The 17,262-nt window shown below is 40.7% G+C and overlaps 1 protein-coding gene across 10 annotated transcripts in view; it reads right to left on the bottom strand.

Moving 5' to 3' along the window:
* Nucleotides 1-17,262, bottom strand: part of PHF8 (PHD finger protein 8) — a 95,553-nt gene that overhangs the window by 57,582 nt on the left and 20,709 nt on the right. For all 10 annotated transcript variants that reach the window (XM_055565156.1, XM_055565151.1, XM_055565149.1 and 7 more), the window contains exons 3-7: nt 6,710-6,795; nt 6,218-6,326; nt 3,557-3,717; nt 2,045-2,186; nt 1,133-1,319 (exon numbers count right to left, since the gene is read on the bottom strand). In XM_055565156.1, coding sequence (XP_055421131.1) covers nt 1,133-1,319; nt 2,045-2,186; nt 3,557-3,717; nt 6,218-6,326; nt 6,710-6,795 — 685 coding nt within the window. The remainder of the gene's footprint in view (nt 1-1,132; nt 1,320-2,044; nt 2,187-3,556; nt 3,718-6,217; nt 6,327-6,709; nt 6,796-17,262) is intronic.

Here is a 17,262-nt window from a genome sequence, read left to right on the forward strand (position 1 = left end):
AAATATAACATTTGCATAATAGCACTTTCATTTACACACTCCAATTTCTTCATGATAAACAACTAGTTCAGTATTTGTGATCATTTGTACAAGAGCCATATCCAAGTTTCTGCTCTTTTCTTGGCATTTCTGATAAGAAAACTAAATAGCATGAACAGTGGTAGAAAACAGTAAGTTATTTAAGAAATTTGTTTACCAGACCTCAAAAATCCTTTAGTCATTGACAATCAATATGCTAATTACAAAACTGTAACAACCATGAAAAGGGAAACTATAGTAAGGCTGACATTTAAAAAAACCATCTCAGACTTCCCTGATGGTCCAGTGGTTAAGAATCTGCCTATCAATGCAGGGGACACAGGTTTGATCCCTGACGCGGGAAGATTCCATATGTCTTAGGGCAGCTAAGCCTATATGCCACAACTACAGAACTGCATTCTAGAGCCTGCGAGCCACAACTACTGAGCCTGTATGACACAACTACTGAAGCCCATGTGCCCTACAGCCCATATTCTGCAACAAGAGAAGCCAGTGCAATGAGAAGCCCATGCACCACAACTGGAAAGTAGCCCCCACTTGCTGCAACTAGAGAAAGCCTATGTGCAACAATGAAGACCCAGTGCAGCCAAAAATAAATAAAACTTTTTTAAAAAACCAAACACTTCATACATGCTCTATCTTCAGTGGTGGCAGTCATGCAACTATTTATACAATTGTCAAAACTCATCAAACTATAAACTTAAAACCGATGAATGTCATAGTAACAAAAATAATAATTCAATAAGCTTGGGAGGAGGTTGAGTGTCTCATGTTACCAGAAATTTCTGCAATAAATATGGACATTTCCATACCTAGAGGTAGGAGTACAGATTGGTTCAATTAAGATAACAGAGAAAACCTTAGACATCTGTTGTTATTTTTAAAAAAGTTAATCATCAAAACTATGAAGCAGAGACAACTTATACTGCATATCCACTCAATACCCAACCTTGATAAGAGTAGTTATGTGTAAATGTTACCCAAATAGAATCTGGGATGCAGGTAGGCCTTAGCAGCCTGTTTTATGCTACCACTTGAAACAAACAGGGAGGCCCAAGGCCTGGCTGTCTTCAGAAACCATACCCATTCTTACCTTGAGCACGTGGTACCAGACCGAGGTGCCACCAAAGTCAATGTGAAAGTCTGTATAGCTATCCCGCACGCTCATGAGGCAGTACTTCTGCACGTTGGGCCTCTCAAAGATACACTCCTCTGGCCACAAGTTCTCCACCCATGAGAGCTTCCGAACAATCTTGGGTGTCTCCACAAGGTTAGAAAGCCTATCAAGGAAGGGGTGGAGAGCAGGTGTCAGCTGATTGGGAATTGAAGGTTGAAGCCAGTATAAAATGCCCCCCATCCTAGTGAGAACCAGGGAAGACAAAGAAGTTCTCTCCACAGAATCCCCAAGAGCACATAGTACACTTATTTTTGTAAGACAAGTCAGCATTCTCTTTCCACTCAGCTATGGAAGTTCCAAGTCCCAGCTCCACAGCCATCCCCAGTCACAGGTGATCATTTCCTCCACTGAATACTCAGAATCTCCACACCCAGGCCCACTCACTTGGCATGTGGTGTTTAACAGTATTGTACTGTCCCTATGTCATAGTGTCTTCTTTATGAAGATCAAGTAGAGAAACCTGTCAGAGCTCAGTACCAGGTAAAGAAGTGTTTATCTGGGACAGTGGCGCTATCCTGGGAGTTAAACAGTGACCATGCCACAATCTACATACCAGAAAAAAAGGTCTAAGGAAGCTGTCCTGGATCTTAAAAGAGACAAAAATTAATTAAAACAGCCACTGAATAATCTATCCAATGCTAGAAACTGTAAAGGAGAAACATGATTTGGTTGTTATAATGTGAGCAACTACCCTAGAAAGTATAAACCAGCTCCCCCTGCCAAAGGAAGAAACCACCCGAAGGAAGGGAGAGGAACACTAATACATACTCAGTATATACAAGTCCTGGGTACTCTGTGAGGCTTTTTACTTACCCCTGCCCCTCTTACCTGGTATCAGAGAATTCCAAACTAATAACATTGAGGACTTTCTCCCTCTTCCCGCTATAATAGTATTTCACAAAATCACCAAGCTTCATCTTGCAGTCGGCCTGGCGGGCCACATCAATCACATCAATCTCTTTGTCAGAACCTGGAATAAAGAGACAGGCTCTGTACTAAGTGGCCTCAGGGACCAGGGAACACTCATCCCCTAATCAGTCCCTAGAGTGACCTTACACTGAAAACTTCTCTCAATGTATTTGTCTACACATATATGGGAAGTGGGGGGATTATTCCCTGGTGGCTCAGATGGCAGAGAGTCTGCCTGCAATGCAGAAGACCCGGGTTCAATCCCTGGGTCGGAAAGATCCCCTGGAGAAGGAAATGGCAACCTACTCTAGTATTCTTGCCTGGAAAATCCCATGGACGGAGGAGCCTGGCAGGCTACAGTCCATGGGTCGCAAAGAGTCGGACACATATGGGAAGTGGGGGTAGGTATTCCTCACACTCTCCTTAGACCTATGTGCCAAGTCCAGACATGTTAGGGCAACAGAAAGGCCTGACACACGGTCTCACAGTACAATCCATCTGCCTGGGTCCTGCTTCCTCACTTCTCTTCCTCTCCCCTAAAACTCATGTCCAGAATACAACTAGCATATGAGGGCAAAAGTCAAAGGTTTTCTCATTTCAACAGAGTACAAAGAGGTCATAACAATCTTTGGAATTCCCCAGGTAAAAGATGGGGCTCAGCCTGGAGTTTGTGGTCTATTAGGAGGAAAAGGTAGAGAAGGCAATGGCACCCCACTCCAGTACTCTTGCCTGGAAAATCCCATGGATGGAGGAGCCTGGTAGGCTGCAGTCCATGGGGTCACTAAGAGTTGGACACAACTGAGCAACTTCACTTTCTCTTTTCACTCTCATGTATTGGAGAAGGAAACGGCAACCAACTCCAGTGTTCTTGCCTGGAGAATCCCAGGGATGGGGGAGCCTGGTGGGCTGACGTCTATGGAGTCACACAGAGTCGTACATGACTGAAGTGATTTAGCAGCAGCGGGAGGAAAAGGCAGAGAAGGCAACGGCACCCCACTCCAGTACTCTTGCCTGGAAAATTCCATGGACGGAGGAGCCTGGTAGGCTACAGTCCTCGGGGTCGCTAAGAGTCGGACACAACTGAGCAACCTCAATTTCACTTTTCACTCTCATGCACTGGAAAAGGAAATGGCAACCCACTCCAGTGTTCTTGCCTGGAGAATCCCAGGGATGGCGGAGCCTGGTGGGCTGCCATCTATGGGGTCGCACAGAGTTGGACACGACTGAAGCGACTTAGCAGCAACAGCAGCAGGAGGAAAAGGAAAAAAGACCAGGATTTTGGTTCTAGCTTTGCCTAAGAATGACTCTGGGCAAGGTACATCACCTCTGATTTCCAAGATGGCTAGAAAAGAAATGAAAACTGGAAGGGAAGGGTCATATGTTTTGATGGGAGTGAACAATGTCACAGTTAAGAGGGTCTGTGGTGCTTACCAACATAGTGTTCCACATCCCTCACAGTGAATGATGGTGAGGGCAACGTCATCCCCAATCCATCTTTCTTCAAGACCAGGATGGGCACACTGAAGCTATTCTCTTCCAGGAATTCCACGGTCAACTGACTTCCAGTGGGCTTCAGAATCACTTCATCTGAACTGTGGGCCACACAAGAGAAAGCATGAACCCTACAAGCTCTGCTACTGAAGGCCTCACTGGATGCTTTCACTCACCAAAGGTGTGGGGTCTTCCTGAGGGGACCTAATGTGGGCTGGCAACTAATAAGTGGCATAAACTTCACATCCCAGCTAAGAAATGACCTATCGAAGGCAAGAAGCCAGGCCACTGGCAGAGGAGGGAAGTTAAATCCAGGATATCCTGTCAATATGATGCTCTTCTTTAGATGACAAAGGAACAAATCAGTCAACAGCCTGCCCCAGAAGAAAAGTGGTATCAGACAAGTTTAGCTGATTTACACTAACCCAGTGCAGCACCTTGGGCTTCCCTGGTAGCTCAGCTGGTAAAGAATCCACCTGCAATGCAGGAGACCTTGGTTTGACTCCTGGGTCAGGAAGATTCCCTGGAGAAGGGATAGGCTACCCACTCCAGTATTCTTTGGCTTCCCTGGTGGGTCAGCTAGTAAAGAACCCACCTGCAATGCGGGAGACCTGGGTTTGATCCCTGAGTTAGGAAGATCTCCTAGAGAAGGTAACAGCTACCCCCTCCAATATTCTGGCCTGGAGAATTCCATGGACTATACAGTCCATGGGGTCACAAAGAGTCAGACACGACTGAGTGACTCTCACTTTCAGAGCAGTACTACCCCATTTTAAAATACTGGAAAATAGAGAAAAGACTGATTTAGAAAACAAAAACAATTTTTACAACCACTCTCTTGACATAGTTAACTAGAAAACAGGGGTTTCTGGTTTTCTTAAAATCATGTTGGAGAAAAAGATGGGCTATTTGACAAATTGTTGTTGGGATAAACATCTGGAAAAATATTAAGATCAATGTCTGGCTCATTATTTACATAATTCTAGATGGAACAAAGATTAAATTAGAAAAAAATAAAGCCACAGGGTAGAAAAAATTATGGAAAAGACAAGGCCCAGTAGCCATAAAAAATAGTAATAAGTAAATTAAACTACCTAAAATTTAAAATTTTCTGCATGGAAACTATTAAAAATCAATAAGAAATAGGCAGTAACCCAACAGAAAAACTGTCAAACAATGTAAGCAGATAGTTAACAGAGAAGAAAAATAAAGATGACCTATAAATGCATCATAATATACATGCTTCCTTAATCATGTTTCACATGGAAACAGTGAAATCTCATTTTTTATCTTATTAGAAAGGCAAAAAAAAGTTTGATAATAGTGTTAGCCCGGGGACAGGGGAGCCTGGTTGGCTGCCGTCTATGGGGTTGCACAGAGTTGGACACGACTGAAGCGACTTAGCAGCAGCAGCAGCAGTGTTAGCCAGGATAATAGGGAAATAGGCACCCTCACACATTGTTTAGTGGGAGTATGAAATGATGTGGTCACATTAGAAACAACCTAGCAATATCTATAAACATGTTTAAAGCACATACCCTTTGACCTAGCAGTTTTACTTTTAGGTAGTAAATCTACATATACACTCACTCACATATGCAAACACTTAAGTACAAAGACATTAACTGCAGCATTTTTTTCCTAATAGCAAAATACTAGAATCGATTTAAATGTTCATCAAGAGGACTGCTTAAATAACTATACATTCATACAATGGAGTACTAAATATCCATGAAAAGGAATGAAGAACATCGGAATATGCTGTTATGGATTGACCTCTAAGATACAGAATTTATATTTTTTAAAAAGCAAGATATAGAACAGTAAGTGTTTCTATTTGTGTTTTTTAATTTTAAAAAAGGGGCAACACACACATTCATGTATGTTTGTATAAGCAAAAACTATTTCTGAAAGAATGCACAAGAAATTGGTTGACTTTGGAGAAGGGACCTGAGGGGGTAGGGTAAAAATGAGACTCATTGCCTTTAAATAAAACAAATATTAAGTTGAAGAAATACTTATAATCCTAAATAACACTTCATTTACAGGAGAGCTGAAAATGGTCAAATGAATTAAAAACTAAGCAAAAGAGTGTTTTATTCATTAATTTTTCTAACTCATTATTTTTGTTCAAGTAGTTTATTTTCAATAAGCCAATCTTAATTTTTTAAGGAAACAAATATTTTCTTGATTGTAAAAGAAATACATGACTACTCAAAAAAATTTTTTTCCAGAAAGTTTCCGCTTCTCTACAATCAGAGAATTAAAATTTCTGGTTTTTAAGACTCTTTCTAGTTATAGCATTCCCTAGGTACATGTAAATATCCTCTCCTGACTGAGCAAAAACTGCCTCTCTATCTACTCGTAGTTTCTACAAGTAGACCTTAATGTACTCTGTACATCAAATGAAACTCTAACAATGTTTCTTAGAAACTGACTAAAACAGAAGATCTCCCCACAAAGGGAACTCACAGAGCCCTGCAAACATCCCCAAATGATGGAGGCACCTAGTGGGACAGCCAGTAGAAAAGCTGAGAAGAGATGGGTCCCAGCTTCCCAGAGCAGTAGCGTTCACTGGCCCTTGGAGTAGGGGGTCCTCACCTGTCAAAGGTCCTACTCCGGAGCTCTCGAATGAATGTAGGGCTTCCCGTCTTCACTGGCTTCCCCTTGTGTGTATCATGGCCTTTTGAAGATACACGGCGTTTTTTCACTAAGCCAGAAAAAGACAAGAGACTGAGTCAAAATGGCTACAGGCTATGGTTCTAAAAGCAAAAGGCTCAGCAGATCTTGCTTCTCTTCCAATCTAACAACGCACTGGAGCATCTGGAGTAAAGGAAGCCCTCATGGACTCAGAAAAGCACTTGGTGAGGATAGGTGCTTCCTTTGGGGAATCCCTAAATAAGGGAGGGAGGTGAAACTGCATTTCTGCCCTCTGAGTGGAGCAGCTGCTGGCCTGCAGGGCCTACATAAGATTCTCCTATTTCCCAAGGGAGACAAATCTGAAGCACTCAGGCAAAGGCAGTTTCCCTTCCAAGCTTCCTTTGCTTTGTCTGTCTGGATTGCCTTCTCTTTAAAACCCCAAGATCTACTTACTAATGGAGGGCCCATGTAAGACCTCACAGTTGGGGCAGTGGTAGAGGTCAATGTCAGCAGCTTTCTCCTCTTCAACACCAACACAACTAGAAAAGAGAAAATCAGCCAATGTTTGTGGAAATTTTATTTTTCATAAGGTCTAGAACTGTGTTGTTCAATACATAATTAAGTAAAATTTTAAATGCAATTCCTCCATCACTCTAGGAACATTTCAAGTGCTCAATAGCCACATGTGGTTACCCTATTGGGCAGATTATGAAACTGTTTTGTCAACGCAAAAAGTTCTATTGTACCACAATGGTCTAAAATAATTATGACAGAGCTAAAAATGTACAGACAATAAAGCTTCATTAAGACTCAGAATGGTCAAAGCTGGAAGAGAGTCTACAGCAGTGCTGTCTGACAGAAATATAATGTGAGTCAAATACGTAATTTTAAATGTTCTAATAGCCCCATTAAAAAGGTAAAAAGAAACAGTGAAGTTAATTTTAATAATAATTTAATAATATTTTATTTAACCACTATATCTAAAATATTATTCCTATATAAAATCAAACATTTAAACTTTATTGCTGCTGCTGCTAAGTCGCATCAATTATGTCCGACTCTGTGAGACCCCATAGACGTCAGCCCACCAGGCTCCCCTGTCCCTGGGATTCTCCAGGCAAGAATACTGGAGTGGTTTGCTATTTCCTTCTCCAGTGCATGAAAGTGGAAAGTGAAAGTGAAGTCACTCAGTCGTGTTCGACTCTTCGCAACCCATGGACTGCAGCCTACCAGGCTCCTCCGTCCATGGGATTTCCCAGGCAAGAGTACTGGATTGGGCTGCCACTGCCTTCTCCTAAACTTTATTGAGCAATTTATTAAATGAAAAGGAATGAAAACAGTGCTTCCCTCTTAGTGAAGGATTATGGTAACCATTTTTTCTTCCTTACCTGTATTTCCTAATTTTCTACAATGAACATGCATTATTAATTTCATATTATAATATCTGAGAAAGATATAATTTTGAAAATCTCAGTTTACATGTATGTGAGCTAGTAATCTCACAAAATGTAAACCCTTCCTCACCAAAGAAGTCATCAGCAGCCCTCTAAAAATCTTCTGGCTAAGATCTAACTCTTAAAATCTTTGGTCAGCCACACAGAACAGGAAACATAAAAATAAGGCAGAGCTCCAACCATTTTGGTTCAAGACCATGCTCATGAACTGACTTCCTGGAATCAGGACGCCATCACCTTCCCCATTGCTAACCCTGTAAATCTGTTGCAGATCAATAAATTGGGGACATTTTATTGCATAAAAGCATTAGTCCATTACAGATTGGAAATTAAAAAAAAAAATACCCTGGTCCTTCACCTCAGAAAGTCTCAGAAGCACTGTGTTAGAACTTGGTCAGGTAGAAGCTGTACATTCTCCCAGACCCTTACAACTCAGGGCTGGGCTAGGGGTGGACGTTCCCCTCACTTTCCAGTGAGACTCTGAAGTCATCTCTCCTCTACCTTTGTATAAGATTTCCTACTCTTCTGAGTTTCGTATCATTCATCCATACCTCTTCCCACTCCTCTTCATTGTCAACTACTCATCTCCCAAACATACCTTTTTCATTCACTGAAGAACCTGCTCACAGATTCCTCTCCATCTCAATTCCTGCCAACCTCTCACGTGACATAATAAACGATATAGAGGCCTAACATCCCAGCCTCTTAGCACATTGACCTTCTCATCTTCAGAGATTCCACTCCAATTTCAGCTACCAATTCTCATGGCCATCCCGCAAAACCCTATCAATACTTGCAACTGCTACACCTCTGGAATATAAAATGCACACATTACTCTCTGACCACAAGGTCATCCATCCAGGTCTCATTCTTTACACCTGTTCTTTGCCCTCAAAATCTCTTGATTCTACTTTTCACCTGTTCAACTACTATTGCCTTCACCCTTCCTCCCTATCTAGTTTATAGATTCCATCATTCCTCACTTCAACCATTCTCTTACAGATACCCTCAACTCACTTGCCCCACTGCCTTTACATCACTCCCACGTGCAGATCCAAGCCTTGGCTCAATCCAATGAACCACTGGACATGGCTAGAAGAAAAAAAATCATTAAATGGATTGGTGCCACAATAAACTGAGTGTCCAAAATATCTAAGCCATAGAATAACCAACACAACATTGAAGGAAAAGAACAACGTTGGAAGACCAATGCTACCTGACTTAAACACTTATTGTAAAGCTACAGTAATCAGAACTTCCCTGGTGGTCCAGCAGTAAAGACTCTGTGCTTCCAATGCAGGGGTAGCAGGTTCAATTCTTATCAGGGAACTAAGAGCCCACATGCTGCATGGTGTGGCAAAAATTTTAAAAAGCTACAATAATCAACAGTATGGTACTGATGGAAGAATAAACAGATCAATAGAACAGGAAAGAGTGCCCAGAAACAGATCAACAGAAATAGAGTCAACTGATCTTTGATAAAGGAGCAAAGGTAATACAATGTGGCAAAAACAGCCTTTCAACAAATGGTGCCAGAACAACTGAACATGCAAACAAATGAAATTACACACAGACCTTATACTCATCACAAAAAAGAACTCAAAATGGATCACAGACTGAAATACAAAATGCAAAGCTATAAAACTTCTAGAAGATAACAGGAGAAAATCTAGAAAAATTTAAGTTTGGCAATGACTTTTTAGATGTTATACCAAAGGCACAGTCCATGAAAAATGAGAATTGATAAGCCAGACTGCATTATAATTAAAACGCTCTCTATGAAAGGTAGATAATGAAAAGATTAGCCAAAGACTGACAGTAAATATTTGCAAAGGACATATCTGATAAAGGACTGTTATCCAAAATACACAAAGAACTCTTAAAACTCAACAGTGAGAAAATGAACAACCCGATTAAAAACGGGCATAAGATCTGAAGAAATACCTCACCAAAGAAGACGTACAGATAGCAAATAAGTATATGAAAAGGTGTTCCACTTCATATATCAATAGGACAATACAAATTAAAACAATGAGACATCACTATACACCTAACAGAATAGCCAAAATTCAGAACACTGACAGCACCAAATGTTGGCGAGGAGGTTGAACAACAGGAATTCTCATCCTTTGCAGGTGGGAATGCAAAACACAGCCACTTTAGAATACAATTTGGCAGTTTCTTACAAAACCAATTGCACACTCTGTATTGAAAGTAACTAAAAACTATGTCCACACAAAAATCTGCACACAGATGTTTATGGCCACTTCATTCATAATTGCCAAAATCTGGATGCAACCAAGATGTCCTTCAGTAGGTGAATGGATAAACTGTGGTACATTCAGACAACTGAATATTATTCAGCACTGAAAAAAAAATAAAAGAGCTATCAAGCCATGAATAGATATGAAAGAAACTTTGAAAGAACACCATCAGGCTACATATTTTATGATTCCAACTACATGACATTCTGGAAAAGGCAAAGCAATGGGGACAGTAAAAAGATCAGTGGTTGCCAGGGGATGGCAGGCAAAGAGAGATGAATAGAATGTAAAGGACTAAGGCTGAGACTTCCCTGGTGGCTCAGACGGTAAAGCGTCTGCCTACAATGTGGGAGACCCAGGTTCTATCCCTGGGTTGGGAAGATCCTCTGGAGAAGGAAGTGGCAACCTGCTCCAGTACTCTTGCCTGGAAAATCCCATGGAGGGAGGAGCATGGTAAGCTACAGTCCATGGGGTCGCAGAGTCAGATACAACTGAGCAACTTCACTTTCACTTTTCATGAATCTACAATTATTAAAAAATAAAATTTATTAAAAAAAATATGCCACTCCAAAAACAACCTATGAGCCCTGACAGAGCAGGCTGTCCTTCTGATCCTTCTAACTCCACACCCTACAAGACCTTCTCCAGACCAGGGATTCAGCAGCCCATATACTACATCTAGTAAACTCTGAATATGAATGCTAGACCTTCTCTTTTCTCTTCCCTTTGCTACACACTCTGAAAGCTATGGGTCACCCTTCTGCTGCTTTAAAGAGAGTGGTATCCACTTTAACTTGGTTTCACTTGGAACAAAAATGTAGAGTGTGTGTGAGCTTATAAGCCTGATTTTCTCTATCTCCCACTTGAAAATGGTTTAACCCAGCAGTGCCTTATACTATCTACAGTATTATATCCTATAGCAAGAGTCCAAGGGACCCAAGTTTGACTTGTGGTTGAACAACTAACTGGGTGTGTAGCTTTGAGCAAGCTATTTAACCTCATGAGAGAAAATAACAGCTCCAAAGAGCTATTTGAAAGATTAATCGGTCACTTTTGGTTCAGGAATAATGCAGTAAATGTACTTCTCCCTATTACTCTCTCTAAGTACAGCTAAAAATCTAGGACAGTAAGAAAAATAAAAGGTAAAATGACTCTGAAAAATGGAGAGAAGGCAGCCTGACCAGATGACAGCAGTACCTGAGGTAATGAGTGTCAACAGACAGCAAGTGGGGGAACCTGGACTTCTACTTCTACCTGGCAGTAAAGAGTAGTACCTACCCCTTACCCTGACAATGAAGTGCAGTGTCTGAAGAAGTCTGCAAAAACAAGATATAATAACATCTAGAGTCTCATAACGTAATACCCCAAATATTCAGGATATAATGAAAATAATGACTCAGCTTATCAAGAACAAAAAAATCACAACTTGAATGAACAAAGAAAATCAGTAATCTCACTAATGAGATGACACAGATGCTGGAATTATCTGACACATTTTAAAAGAGCAACCACAAAAATGCTTCAATAACAATTACAAACCTGCCAGAAACAAATGAATAAATAAAAAGTATAAGCAAAAACTAGAATCTCTGCAAAGAAATGGAAGATATAGAAAAGAACCAATGACATTCTTAGAAAAAACTGTTGTTGCTTAGTCACTAAGTCATGTCTGACACTTTTGAGACTCCATGGACTGTAGCCCACCAGCTCCTCTGTCCATGGGATTTCCCAGGCAAGAATACCAGAGTGGATTGCCATTTCCTTCTCCATGGGAATCTTCCCAACCAAGATCAAATCTGTGTCTCCTGTACTGGCAGGCAGATTCTTTACCACTGAGCCACCAAGGAAGCCCTTAGAAAAAACTAAAGCAACTTAAATGAAAACTCACTGCATGGGCTCAACAGCAGAATGTAGACAATAGAGGGAAAAAAATAGTAAACCTAAAGACAGAACAACAGAAACTATCCAATCTGAACAACAGAAAGAAAATAGATTGAACTATGAACAACTATAAGTCAAAAAATTGGACAACCTAGAAGAAACAGATTAATTCTTAGAAACATACAACCTGACAAAACTGCATCAGGAAGAAACAGAAAATCTGAAGAGACTAATAAGGAGATTGAATCAGTAATAAATACAAAAATTTCCCAAAGAGAAGAGAAGCCCAGGACCAGATGACATCATTGGTAAATTTTATCAAACATTTAAAGAAGAATTACCACCAATTTTCCTCAAACTCTTTTTTAAAAAATCAAAGAGAAGGGAACACTCCAGAACTCATTTTATGAGGCCAGGATTACCCTGGTACCAAAGACAGGTAAGAACACTACAAGAAAAGAAAACTACAGGTCAGTATCCCTGATGAATACACATAGAAACATTCTCAATAAATTACTAGCAAACCAAATTCAGCAGCAAACTAAAGGGAACATTTCCCAGGATCAAATGGGATTTATCCTTGAAACACAAAGCTGGTTCAACATAAACAAATTAATAAAGGTGATACATCACATTAATAGAATGAAAGAAAAAAGTGATCTCAAAAGAAGATACAGAAGCATTTGACAAAATTCAACACTGATTCATAAACACTCAGTAGGGTAGAGAAGAAATGTACTTCAACATAATAAAGGCCATATAAGATAAGCCCATAGCTAACATCAGACTCAATGGTATATGGTTGAAAGCTTTTCCTCTAAGATCAGGAACAAGACAAGGATACTCACTCTCACCACTTCTATTCAACAGAGTACTAGAAATCCCAGCCAGAGCAATCAGGCAAGAGAGGGAGAAAAGGCATCAGAATTGGAAAGGAAGAAGCACAATTACCTGTTTGCAGGTGACATGATTTTATATATAAGAAATCCTAAAATTCCATCCCAAAACTGTAACAGCTAATCAATAAATTTTGTAAAGTTATAGGATAAAAAGATTAACATGTGGGACTTCCCTGGTGGTTGAGAATCCACCTGCCAAAGCAGGGGACACAGGTTCGACCTCTGATCTGGGAAGATCCCAAATGCCATGGGGTAACTAAGCCCATGCACCAAAACTGCTGAAGCCCATGGGCCTAGAGCCCATGTTCCACAAGAAGAGAAGTCACCATAATGAGAAACCCACATACTGCAATAAAAGAAGAGCCCCTGCTTACTGCAACAGAGAAAGCCCACATGCAGAAACAAAGCCCTAGCACAACCAAAAACAAAAAATTAATTTAAAAAATTAATATGAAAAAATCAGTAGCACGTTTATAAACCAAAAACATTATCTGAAAAATAAATAAAACAATTCCATTTACAATAGTGCCAAAAACTATAAACTACTTAGGAATAAATTTAATCAAGAAGGTGAAAGATCTCTACACTGAAAACTACAAGACATCAGTGAAAGAAATTGAAAACACAAAGAAATGGAAGGATATCCTGGGTTCATGGATTGGAAGAATCAATTTTGTTGAAAAGTCCACATTGCCCAAAGCCATCTATAGATACAAAACAATCTTTATCAAGATTCCAATGGTAATGATACAGAGAAGATTACCATGGCCCCTGTGCAAGTCAGTCAGTTTGGTTGGTCACTTGTGTCTGACTCTTTGCAACCCCATGGAATGCAGCACTCTAGGCTTCCCTGTCTATCATCAATTTCAGGAGTTTGTTCAAACTCAAGTCCATCGAGTCAGTGATGCCATCCAACCATCTCATCCTCTGTCGTCCGTTTTTCCTCCTGCCTTCAATCTTTCTCAGCATCAGGTCTTTTCTAATGAGTCAGTTCTTCGCATCAGGTAGCCAGATTGTTGAAGCTTCAGCATCAGTCCTTCTTTCCCTTAGGATTGACTGGTTTGATCTTCTTGTAGTCCAAAGGATTCTCAAGAGTCTTGTCCAACACCACACTTCAAAAGCATCAATTATTCAGCACTCAGCTTTCTTTACGGCCCAACTCCCACATCCATATATGACTACTAGAAAAGCTATAGCTTTGACTAGACAGGTCTTTGTCGGTAAAGTAATGTCTCTGTTTTTTAATATGTTGTCTAGATTGTTTCTTATAGCTTTTCTTCCAAGGAGCAAGCATCTTTTAATTTCATGGCTGCAGTCACCATCTGCAATGATTCTGGAGCCCAAGAAAATAAAGTCTGTCACTGTTTGCATTGTTTCCCCATCTATTTGCCATGAAGTGATGGGACCAGATGTCATGATCTTAGTTTTTTCAATGTTGAAGTTTTAAGCCAGCTTTTCTACTCTCCTCTTTCACTTTCATCAAGAGGCTCTTTAGTTCTCTTTGCTTTCTGCCATAAAGGTGGTGTCATCTGCATATGTGAGGTTATTGATATTTCTCCTGGCAATCTTGATTCCAGCTTGTGCTTCATCCAGCCTGGCATTTCACATGATGTTCTCTGCATATAAGTTAAATAAGCAGGGTGACAATATACAGTCTTGACATACTCCTTTCCCAATACAAAACCAGTCTGTTGTTCCATGTCTGGATCTAACTGGTGCTTCTTGACCTACATTCAGATTTCTCAGGAGGCAGGTAAGGTGGTCTGGGATTCTCATCTCTTAAAGAATTTTCCACACTTTGTTGTGATCCACACAGTTAAAGGCATTCACATAGTCTACGAAGCAGATGTATTTCTGGAATTCCCTTGCTTTTTCTATAATCCACAGGATGTTGGCAATTTGATCTCTCATTCCTCTGCTTTTTCTAAATCCAGCTTGTACATCTAAAAGTTCTAGGTTCATGTACTGTTGATGCTTGGCTTGGAGAATTTTGAGCATTACTTTGCTAGCATGTGAAATGAGTGCAATTGTGCAGCAGTCTGAACGTTCTTTAGCACTGGAATGAAAACTGACCTTTTCCAGTCCTGTGGCCACTGCTGAGTTTTCCAGATTTGCTGGCATATTGAGTGCAGCACTTTCACAGCATCATCTTTCAGGATTTGAAATAGCTCAGCTGGAATTCCATCACCTCCACTAGCTCTGTTCATAGTGATGCTTCCTAAGGCCCACTTGACTTCGCATTCCAGGATGTCTGGCTCAAGGTGAGTGATCACACCATCATTATTATCTGGGTCATGAAGATCTTTTTTGTGTAGTTCTTCTGTGTATTCTTGCCACCTCTTCTTAATATCTTCTGCTTCTGTTAGGTCCATACTGTTTCTGTCCTTACAGTGCCCATCTTTGCATGAAATGTTCCCTTGGTATCTCTAATTTTCTTGAAGAGCTCTCTAGTCTTTCCCATTCTATTGTCTTCCTCTATGTCTTTGCATTGATCACTTAGGAAGGCTTTCTTATCTCTTCTTGCTATTCTTTGGAACTCTGCATTCAGATGGATGTATCTTTCCTTTCCTCCTTTGCCTTTCGCATATCTTCTTTTCTTAGCTATTTGTAAGGCCTCCTTACATTTTGCCTCCTTACAACCATTTTGCCTTTTTTGCATTTCATTTTCCTGGGGATGGTTTTGATCACTGCCTCATGTACATGTTACTAACCTCCATCTATAGTTCTTCTGACACTCTATCAGAGCTAATCCCTTGAATCTATTTGTCACATCCACTGTAAGGGATTTGATTTAGGTCATACCTGAATGGTCTAGTGGCTTTCCCTACTTTCTTCAATTTACGTCTGAATTTTGCAATAAAGTGTTCATGATCTGACCCACAGTCAGCTCCCGGTCTTGTTTTTGATGACTGTACAGAGCATCTCCATCTTCAGCTGCAAAGAATATAATCAGTCTGCTTTTGGTAGTGACCATCTGGTGATGTCCATGTGTACAGTCTTTTCTTGTGTTGTTAGAAGAGGGTGTTTGCTATGACCAGTGCATTCTCTTGGCAAAACTTTGTTAGCCTTTGCCCTGCTTCATTTCGTACTCCAAGGCCAAACTTGCCTGTTACTCCAGGGATCTCTTGACTTCTTACTTTTGCACTCCAGTCCCCTATAATGAAAAGGATATCTTTTTTGGTGTTAGTCCTAGAAGGTCTTGTAAGTCATCATAGAACCATTCAACTTCAGCTTCTTTGGCACCAGAAGTTTGGGCATAGACTAGGGTTACTGTCATATACAATGGTTTGTGTTGGAAACAAATAGAAATCATTCTGTCATTTTTGAGATTGCATCCAAGTACTGCATTTTGGACTGTTCTGTTGACTATGATGGCTACTCCATTTCTTCTAAGGGATTCTTGCCCACATAGTGGATATAATGGTCATCTGAATTAAATTTGCCTATTCTGGTCCATTTTAGTTCACTGATTCCTGAAATATCGATGTTTTCTTGCCATCTCCTGCTTGACCACTTCCAATTTATCTTGATTCGTGGACCTAATGTTCCAGGTTCCTATGCAATATTGTTCTTTACAGCATCAGACTTTATGTCCATCACCAGTCATATCCACAGCTGGGTACTGTTTTCGCTATGGCTTAGCCTCTTCATTCTTTCTGGAGCTATTTCTCTACTCTTCTCCAGTAGCATATTGGGCACTTATTTACCTGGGGAGCTCATCTTTCAGTGTCATATATTTTTGCCTTTACATACTGTTCATGGGGTTTCAAGGCAAGAATACTGAAGTGGTTTGCCATTCCCTTCTCCAGTGGACCACATTTTGTCAGAACTCTCCATCATGACCCATCCATCTTGGGTGGCCCTACACAGCATGGTTCGTAATTTCATTGAATTAGACAAAGCTGTCATCCATGTGATCAGTTTGATTAGTTGTCTGTAATTGTGGTTTTCATTCTGTCTGCCCTCTTATGGATAAAGATAAGAGGCTTGTGGAAGCTTCCTGAGTAGTGGACTTGCTGTGGGGGAATCTGGGTCTTGCTTTGCTGGGCAAGGCCATGTTCAGTAAATCTTTAATCCAATTTTCTGTTGATAGGTGGGGCTGTTCCCTCCCTGTAGTTTGGCCTCAGGCCAAACTATGGCACGAGTAATGATGACCTCCTTAAAAAGGACTTATGCCAGCATGCCATGGCTCCGAGGACTGTTGTATTCATTGCCCCCGATCCCACGGCAGGTCACTGTCGACCCACGCCTCTGCCAGAGACTTCTGGACACTCACAGGCAAGTCTGGCTCAGTCTCTTGTCAGGTCACTGCTACTTTCTCCTAGATCCTGGTACACACAAGGTTTTGTTTGTGGCCTCCAAAAGTCTGTTCCCTCAGTCCTATGGAAGTCTGTAATCAAATCCCACTGGCCTTCAAAGTCAAATTCCCTGGGGGTTCTCAGTCCCTATGCCAGATCCCCAGGTTAGGAAATCTGTTATGGGCCCTAGAATTTTCACAAAAGTATGAG

Source organism: Bubalus kerabau, chromosome X, assembly GCF_029407905.1.
Source record: "Bubalus kerabau isolate K-KA32 ecotype Philippines breed swamp buffalo chromosome X, PCC_UOA_SB_1v2, whole genome shotgun sequence".
Lineage (NCBI taxonomy): Eukaryota > Metazoa > Chordata > Mammalia > Artiodactyla > Bovidae > Bubalus > Bubalus kerabau.